This window comes from Sander vitreus, unplaced genomic scaffold (assembly GCF_031162955.1).
Source record: "Sander vitreus isolate 19-12246 unplaced genomic scaffold, sanVit1 ctg361_0, whole genome shotgun sequence".
In the NCBI taxonomy this organism is placed as follows: Eukaryota; Metazoa; Chordata; class Actinopteri; order Perciformes; family Percidae; genus Sander; species Sander vitreus.
In genome coordinates, this window is record NW_027595496.1 from 12,501 (window position 1) to 22,198 (window position 9,698).

Genomic DNA, 9,698 nt, shown 5'->3' on the forward strand with positions numbered 1-9,698 from the left:
ATACACAATATGTTGAAAACCCCACTAAGATGTTTTGCTGGCTGGGGGGAAGACGACGCGGGGGTTAAAAGGGAGAGCAGGAAGTGATGAGGGGTCAGCTCGGTTCGGTGCCACGCCGGAGGGAGGCATCTCGACAGCATCAACAAACGCCTGGCGGGGCTCGGCGTTTCCACGGCAGCCTATTTTTAGGCTGCTCGTTATCTCCCAACGCAAGCAGCGAGTGACCTCGGGGCCCTCGACCGCCCACGTGGGATTTACTGTAGAAACCATTTATGCAACAACCTTCTACCCCTCCCTCTCTCTCCCTCTCCCTCCCTCTCTCTCTCCCTTACTCTCTCCTGTCTCTCTCTCTGTCTCCCTCTCCCTCCCTCCCTCTCCCTTACTCTCTCCTGTCTCTCTCTCTGTCTCTCTCCCTCCCTCCCTCCCTCTCTCCCTTACTCTCTCCTGTCTCTCTCTCTCTGTCTCTCTCCCTCCCTCCCTCCCTCTCTCCCTTACTCTCTCCTGTCTCTCTCTCTCCCTCTCTCTCCCTCCCTCTCCCTTACTCTCTCCTGTCTCTCTCTCTCCCTCCCTCTCCCTTACTCTCTCCTGTCTCTCTCTCCCTCTCCCTTACTCTCTCTCTCTCTCCCTTACTCTCTCCTGTCTCTCTCTCTCTCTGTCTCTCCCTCTCTCTGTCTCCCTCCCTCTCCCTCTCTCCTGTCTCTCTCTCCCTTACTCTGTTTCCCTTACTCTCTCCTGTCTCTCTCTCCCTCTCCCTTACTCTCTCCTGTCTCTCTCTCTCTGTCTCTCCCTCTCTCTGTCTCCCTCCCTCTCCCTCTCCCTCTCTCTGTCTCCCTTACTCTCTCCTGTCTCTCTCTCTCTCTCCCTCTCTCTGTCTCCCTTACTCTCTCCTGTCTCTCTCTCTCTCTCTCCTGTCTCTCTCTCTCTCTCTCTCTCTCCCTCTCTCTGTCTCCCTTACTCTCTCCTGTCTCTCTCTCTCTCTCTCTGTCTCCCTTACTCTCTCCTGTCTCTCTCTCTCTCTCTCTCTCTCTCTGTCTCTCTCTCCTGTCTCTCTCTCTCCCTTACTCTCTCCTCTCTCTCTCTCTCTCCCTCCCTCTCCCACCCACCCACCCTTCCCCCTCCTGGAAGCTGATTGGTTCCCGTTGGAAGGTATTGCATCATGGCTGAATCACAATCAGCCCGTAACTCTTCCCGACATCCAGCTCACTCGATCACGGAGGAGGAGGAGAAGCAAAACCACAGAGACACTGAAAGTATTATTACAAGGTCTGAAACTGTATTTGGCAAGTTATTTTTTCTTAAAACAAGTGCATACATGTACAGCTATAGAAGCATTTTTTAATTATTTTGTTGGGGGTGGGGGGGTGGGTGGGGGGGGGGGGGTTAATTGTTTTTTTGGGGTTTTTTTGTTGCCAAGTGCTCAGATTTAGTCACATTCTACGTTCGACAGGTCCGTCTCCAGACCTAAAGTACACCAGCAGATTGAAAACAAACATGGTTACACTTCCCTCGAGGGCATCTACGTACACAAGAGTGACATGACGCTGTCGTGAACGTGTCGTAAACATTATAAACAAGTATGTTTGTCTTGACAAGTTACGGTTAAGGGGTTAGAGTCAACGCTGTTTGCGCGTCTTTAGCCCGTAGGACTCCTGACTTGGTAGCGTTCCAGGCAAAGTCACCACAAACCCTTCCAGCTAGCGTTAGCGTTATCTAGCAGCTACCTACCGTTGACGTTAGCTCGCGCTAGCTGATACTAGCGATTTCTAGTCGGACGCCATATGTTGGCCGAACGCGACTGTCTTTTTAAGCTATCTCTTTAATAAACTGTCTGTACAAAGTTCTCAATGCTTCAGTTAACATGTAGGGACGCTCACTATGCTACCGTTGAAGTGTGGTGATCTTTTAAGCCTTTTTTAGTGCTATGAATAGCAATTAGTTTTCATTTTCCCTGTGCCCCGAATACCAGCTAGCGTTGATACTAGCGCTGGAAGCTAATCAGCGGTCCGCGCTAGCTTCTTTCAAGCTACAAACGCATTAGATTAGCATGAAAACACGTCCCAGAGAGCGACAGAGTGGCTACACATCTGTTATTAACCCCTAGGTTCGTTAGGGTGAGGGTTAGGCCCTCCTTCTCCGAGCCCTCCGCCGTAGCTCGACGTGCACCTCCAAAAATGTGCATCGAGGCGACGCAGACCGCAAGGACTGTGATTGGTCGACTCGTCCTGTGTGTTGATAGCCGGTGTTTCCAGCAGCCTGCTGTGGGGAGCAGCAACACGCTAGTTCACTGACACAAGCTCTGCAAATAAACTCAGACATATTTTGGTTACAGTGACGGGGTTAAGGCCGTTTTTATGGCTCCACGCAGTCCTTTCGCCATAGCGTACCTACGTAAGAGGCCTGGCGTTTATACTCGTGCGCCGGTGTGTGCGTGGAGCCAGCATGTGTGTGTGTGTGTGTGTGTGTGTGTGTGTGTGTGAGTGAGTGAGTGAGTGAGTGTGTGCGTGGAGCCAGCGTGTGTGTGTGTGTGTGTGTGTGTGTGTGTGTGTGTGTGTGTGTGTGTGTAGCGTGTGATAGAGCTCAGTAACGTTTTGAAGTTAGCACTTCGCCAGCAAGCAGCACTTTGTGGGCAGTTGTGCTAACGTTTTGCGTGCTAACATGACATCAACTGGCTGGCAGACGCCTCGCAAATAACCTCAGACTGATCGCCCCCCCTACAACGTGACATCATGACTTCGTGTAAACATACAGCACACGCCACTTTCTTAAGCAAAGCGGCGTGTCATCTGCACGCATTTTGAGCCATCTACGTGTACGTCTACGCCGTATACAGCGGACGGCGGTCTGCAACGTCACAGCGTAAACATACACGCCACATTCTGAAGCCACGTGGCGTGTTATCGCGAGGCTACGGTTGGGTTTGGAAACGTCACACGTGGGACCCGATCCCCGGTCTCCCGGGTGAAAGTCCTGCGTTTGATTTTCTTCCTTTCTTACTACTCGCTACGGCGTCAATTCACACGCAATCGCAAGGTAATGTAAGTCAACGGAGGCCAAACGGCGTTGATAGACACGCTGAAAAGAGAGTATGAGTCTTGATAACACGCCAATAATGGCGTACGGATTGGCGTGTCATACATACGCCACGTCATGACATCAGTCGCCCCCCCCCCCCTAGGAGCGTCACGTTTTCTCAAAAAATGTGACGGAGTATGCGAGATATTTATGCAAGGTTATGTGAGATAGCAGGAACTTGCAAAACCTGCGGCGTCATCGTGGCTTCATCGCGGAGTTTACAGCTTCACGATGATGTTCACGCCACTTCATGACGTCGCTTCATCACGTCGCCTCATGACGTCGCTTCATCACGTCGCCTCATGACGTCGCCTCATCACGTCGCTTCATCACGTCGCCTCATCACGTCGCCTCATCACGTCGCTTCATCACGTCGCTTCATCACGTTGCTTCACCACGCCGCGTCATAACGTCATTTCATCACGTCACTTCACCACGTCGCCTCATGATGTCTCGTCATCACGCCGCTTCATAACGCCACGCCATCACGCCGCCTCATAACGCCGCTTCATCACGTCACTTCATCACGTTGCTTCACCACGCCGCGTCATAACGTCATTTCATCACGTCACTTCACCACGTCGCCTCATGATGTCTCGTCATCACGTCGCTTCATCACGTCGCCTCATCACGTCGCCTCATCACGTCGCCTCATAACGTCGCTTCATCACGTCGCTTCACCACGCCGCGTCACCACGCCGCGTCATCACGTCGCCTCATAACGTCGCTTCATAACGTCGCTTCACCACGTCGCCTCATAACGTCGCCTCATCACGTCGCTTCATCACGTCGCGTCATAACGTCGCCTCATGATGTCTCGTCATCACGTCGCTTCATCACGTCGCCTCATCACGTCGCCTCATCACGTCGCCTCATAACGTCGCTTCACCACGTCGCCTCATAACGTCGCTTCACAACGTCTCTTCACCACGCCGCGTCATCACGTCACTTCATCACGTCGCGTCATCACGTCGCTTCATAACGTCGCGTCATCACGTCGCGTCATAACGTCGCCTCATGACGTCGCCTCATGACGTCGCCTCATCACGTCGCTTCAAGACGTCGCTTCATGGCGTCTCTTCATAACGTTCTCATGGCAGCAGGGAAACAGCTGCTCTCGTGTGAAGTAAACAACATTTTCCATCTTTCTGCTGAGATATTTGGGACTTTCTGCAACGACAACGCGGAGATTATGACATCATGCAAGCCCCGGGTATTTTGCGTGGAAATCTGCAATTTATGCGGCGTATTTGAAAAAATAAAGACTAATATATAAAGACTTATTATTATTATTATTATTACGCGTTTTTCTGGAGCGACTGGTGTACGTAGATACCTTCAAGTGAAGTGTAACTGAAACAAGCTGTGACGGGAAGGGAGGGAGAGCCCGTTATGAGGAAGTACATACCTTCTCTTCATCTTCAAAAATATAGAAACACAACGTATTGAAAAAAGAAACCTAAAAAGAATTATACAGCCATTGTTTAAGAAGTATACGCTTGCCCTTGTGTCCAATATGTACATGTCCCACGTTAAGTCTCTGTCTCTCTGGACGCGCGTGTCCCGCCTTTGTTGACGTAGTCGGATTACAAAAAGGAAGAAACAGCCGGTGAACATTTTTACGGGTCCCTCTCCTTTTTGACCTTGATGTCCCCGGCCAAGATGGTTGCTATCTCGCCCTGCATGAAGGCCCAGGGCACGTTGGAGCCGACCAGCGGGCAGCGCTCGCCGCTGGGGCAGTACACCTCGCCCGTGGCGCCCTGCTGCTTGATGCTCTCCCGGGAGCAGGGGAAGCAGAACTTGTGCGAGGGGACAGACGGGCACTGGACGAAGTGCGTGTCCTCCAGCCGCTCGCGGCACAGCGTGCAGCACAGCGGCACGCCGCCGGGCGGCGCCGAAGAGTCCGGGATGCTCTGCAGCGGAGCTGCGTGCGGGTCCAAGCCGCCGCCGCCGACCTCCCTCTGGGCGACCTCCCTCTGGGCGAGCCTGCGCTGCGAGGCGGAGGAGGGCGACAGGGGGCTGCCGCTGTTCCGCCTTGCGCCCGCCGTTGTCGTCGTGGAGTGTACCTGGTTGGCGTCTTTCGGCGAGCCCGTGTTGCCTGCGTTGTCCGTGGCGAGAATGAGCGCCGCCATCGGGGACTGGCCGTTCTGGGCCGTGGCGGCCTCAGGCGGCGTGGTGCGGGAGTGGGGGGAGATGGTGGAGGAGGGGTTGACGGAGAAGCCAGGCAGGCCGGTCGGGGGCATTTTCAGGACTTCAGAAGGGGACGGGAGCCACGGTTGGCCCTCGCCACCGTTCATTTTGGGGGCGCTGCCCTCCCCGTCTGGCTCTGGGGAAGTCTTTCTCTTCAGGCTGCGGGGGTGTTTCCCTCTGTCTGAGGAAGAGGAAGAGGAAGTGGTTAACACAACCACACTATATATATATATATATATATATATATATATATATATATATATATATATATATATATATATATACACACACACTATATACACACACAACCACACTATATACACACACACAGATACACACACACACACACACTATATACACACACACACACACCAACACTCAGATACACACACACACTATATACACACACACACACACACACTATATATACACACACACACACACACTATATATACACACACACACAGCTCTGAAGAATGAAGCACAGGAAACGTCTCAACACAGTGAATAAAGCTTTGTTTTTATGTCGCTGGCTACCGTTCTGTGCCAAAGCTGCGCATGCGCAAAGCAGAGCAGAGGTGACCAGGTCCGTTCAGCAAAGCAGCGTGGCATTACCAAGCACGTCGGCGTTAATGCGCGTCAGCGCTGAATACGTGCTAATAATGCTGACACATGGTTTTAGAGCTGTTAAGTAAGTTCCTGTTTTCATGGTTGCTGCCAATTCAAAATGTCCCCAGTGTTGGGAGGAAAACCATACACACAAAAATAAATAAAAAATAAAATATTAAATAATTTTTTATTTTTTATTTAAGAAAATATTAAATGAAGAATTAATGAAAATATTAAAAGAAAAATTAAATACAAAAAAATATAAATAAATATTTAAAAAAAAATATATATATATATAATAATAATAATAATAATAATAATGTTAAATTAAACTAAAAGAAAACATTAACTACAAAATAAATAACGATTAAAAGAAAAATGTAATTAAAAATAAAAAAATATTTAAAAGAAAATGATATATATAATATTTTAAGAAAATATTACATTCAAAATTGTATTAAAAAATAACATTGAATAAAAAAAAAACAATAATAATAATACCTGTTTTTGAGGAAGTGGCACTCGTTTCATATCCCATCACACGCTGCATGGCGGCGTGGTCCTTTTTAAATCTGCTGTCGAAAGTGTGCAGAGCCATCAGGTCCCTGACCGTCTTCCCTTTGCCCATCCAGTCCTTGTGGCTGTCCGACATGTCCAACAGGCTGTCCGGCCTGTGCTTCATGTCTTTCATCTCCTCCGGACGCTTGCCGCCGTGCTCGCCCCCGCCGCCGGGGCCGTGTGCAGACAGAACCCCGGCTGGTAGACCCATCTGAGCCGCGCGGCCGTTGAGCGGATGTATGCTCTGAATACCGCCGTTCACCAACGGCACCAGGTTGGGAGGAACCGTGCTAGTCCTGCGGGGGTTTGGGCTTTGACGGTTCAGCTCCGGAGGCTCGTCTGGTTTTGGGAATCCGTTCGGTAGACCGTTTACCTGCCTCCCTGCTGCCGCCTGGTACTCCGGTCCCAGCCGCGGCGGCCGGTCAGTTAGCGGGTAACGGTCCAACGGCTGCGGCGGCGCTCGCGAGCCCGGGTCTCCTCCTCCAGCCGAGTGGTGGTTCATATCCTTCCCGGTGGCGTGGTGGGGCTTCCCCGGGCCCGGAGAGCGGCCGTCCTGGAAGCCGTGTGCTCGCTTTAACTGCCGGGCAGTCTCGATAACAAATTCAATCCGGTCTGCCCCCTCGTAGTTGACACATCCACGGCAAACGGGCTCGGTAAAATCCCAAATCATCGCCCACGGCATGCGGGGCAAGTCGCACAGATAGCAGGACTGCCTTCTGGAGGCAGCGACCGCCGCGGAGGACATGTTGTTTTAAACCTCCAAAACCTTCTCCAAAATGTCCGTCGGTTTGTTTTTGTCGCTGGAATGAAGAAATAACCCACAATTATAATAATATATATATATATATAAAAAAAAAAAAAAAAAATGTATTTTCCACTCAGAAAGCAGCAAAGTCGCACCGACTGGAGTTCATCGTTGGCTAGTTGCGTCCTTTGCCTCGGCGTGCCTCAGTCTGAAGCTCGCGCTTAACAATTCAGCTCGAGCTCTCAATGTAGGCCGTGACGTCAGCGCCGACACTCTGGGCTCGTTCTCCGAGGGTTCTATTTACTGGATTCTTCGACGACCCCTCGGGCGCATGCTCACCGTTGCTCTATCTTTATCCGGAGAGATTACACCCCCAAAGATCGTCTGTGTCTGTGTCTGAGAAGGAGGCATCACTCTGTGTCTGTTTTACTGTCACTACAACACTACGAAAAATACCCGTAGAAAGGCATTCAAGGACCGTACTTAACCCTTTTTTTTTTCAACGTTATTGTAGCAGTTTCGGCGTTTTTTTGAAAACGGGTCAAATTCAGGAGGAGCGTTAAAGGTTGAATATTATATATGTTGCATGTTACATTCCCACTGTTTACAAACCAAAGCCAGCTCCGCACGCACACACATGAACACACACAGACACACACAGGCACACAGACACACACACACACACATGAACACACACAGACACACACACATGAACACACACACGAACACACACAGACACACACACATGAACACACACAGACACACACACACACACACACACATGAACACACACAGACACACACACACGAACACACACACACACATGAACACACACACACACACACACACACACACACACACACACACACATGAACACACACAGACACACACACATGAACACACACAGACACACACACACACACACACACACACACACACACACACACACACACACACACACACACACACACATGAACACACACAGACACACACACATGAACACACACACACACAGACATGAATACACACACACACACACACACACAGACACACACAGACACTCACACACACACACACACACACATGAACACACACAGACACACACACATGAACACACACACGAACACACACAACACACACACTCACACACACACACACACACTAACACACACACACACACACACACACACATGAACACACACACACATGAACACACACAGACACACACACACTAACACACACACACACACACACACACACACACACACAAACACACACACACACACACACACACACACACTCACACACACATGAACACACACACACACACACAGACACACACACACTAACACACACACACACACACACTCTCACACACACACACACACACACACACATGAACACACACACACAACATTTGGGACTGTTTAGCAACGAAAATGCGGGGATTATGACATCATGCAAGCCCTGCATATTTTGCACGGAAATCGGCAAGAATTTGAAAGAATGCCCCCCCGAAATAAATATGCAGACGTTGGCTGATTATGTGTTGAATTACGCGATCACATGATCACGTTTTTCTGGAGGGACGAGTGGTCTGAACTGGATCCCTGGAATTGGAGGCAGAGTGAGCACTCCTCCTGCAGTCTGCCTGTCTCTGCCCACAGGGAACCAAAGAGCTTTCATTAATACCCCCCAAAAAATCCCTGAGCAGGGAGTTCAGCTGATGCACACAGACTCCTCCGAGAGTTCAACAAGTGCCCTAAAACACACGCACACACTCTATTCTGCAAGACGTATTTAGATTTTTTACGTCTCCGTTAAGAGAACGTAAAAGAATGAAATGAATGCATTTAACACGGTATGTGAAACATGTTATTTTTGGGGGATTTTTAATCATAATTAAAGCAACAAAGTGTGTCGGCGCTGTTTGACTCGCTGCTCTTATTGGATGCCTCTGCTTGCATTCCATTCTAAAGTTCCAGGCACCCGTGACATCACGGAGCCAACAGCCAATCACAGAATTCTGCTGTTGTTGCCAGGCAGAGTGTAAGATCTCCTTTCCTTCCATTCAGGCAGCTGCTGCTGAGCCGAGCTGACAGGACACACTTTCATCTGAATTCATGTTTTGTTTAATATTTATTTGTTTATTTATTTAACTGGGACAAAGGGGGTTAGCCCTATGTTCCCACAGTCCTATGTTCCCACAGCCCTATGTTCCCACAGCCCTATGTTCCCACAGTCCTATGTTCCCACAGTCCTATGTTCCCACAGCCCTATGTTCCCACAGCCCTATGTTCCCACAGCCCTGTGTTCCCACAGCCCTATGTTCCCACAGTCCTGTGTTCCCACAGTCCTATGGTCCCACAGCCCTATGGTCCCACAGCCCAATGGTCCCACAGCCCTATGGTCCCACAGCCCAATGGTCCCACAGCCCTATGTTCCCACAGCCCAATGGTCCCACAGCCCTATGTTCCCACAGCCCTATGTTCCCACAGTCCCTATGGTCCCACAGCCCTATGTT

At 50.1% G+C, this 9,698-nt stretch overlaps 1 protein-coding gene across 1 annotated transcript; it reads right to left on the minus strand.

The window, feature by feature from the left end:
- Window positions 1-1,251: 1,251 nt before the first annotated feature.
- On the minus strand, window positions 1,252-7,495 carry LOC144513871 (interferon regulatory factor 2-binding protein 2-B-like). The gene is made up of 3 exons (XM_078245072.1): window positions 7,330-7,495; window positions 6,373-7,229; window positions 1,252-5,443 (listed from the first exon to the last, which is right to left on the minus strand). Exons 2-3 carry the CDS (start codon window positions 7,172-7,174, stop codon window positions 4,692-4,694), a joined length of 1,554 nt encoding a protein of 517 aa, XP_078101198.1. The 5' UTR covers window positions 7,175-7,229; window positions 7,330-7,495; the 3' UTR covers window positions 1,252-4,691.
- Between the last annotated feature and the right edge of the window lie 2,203 nt (window positions 7,496-9,698).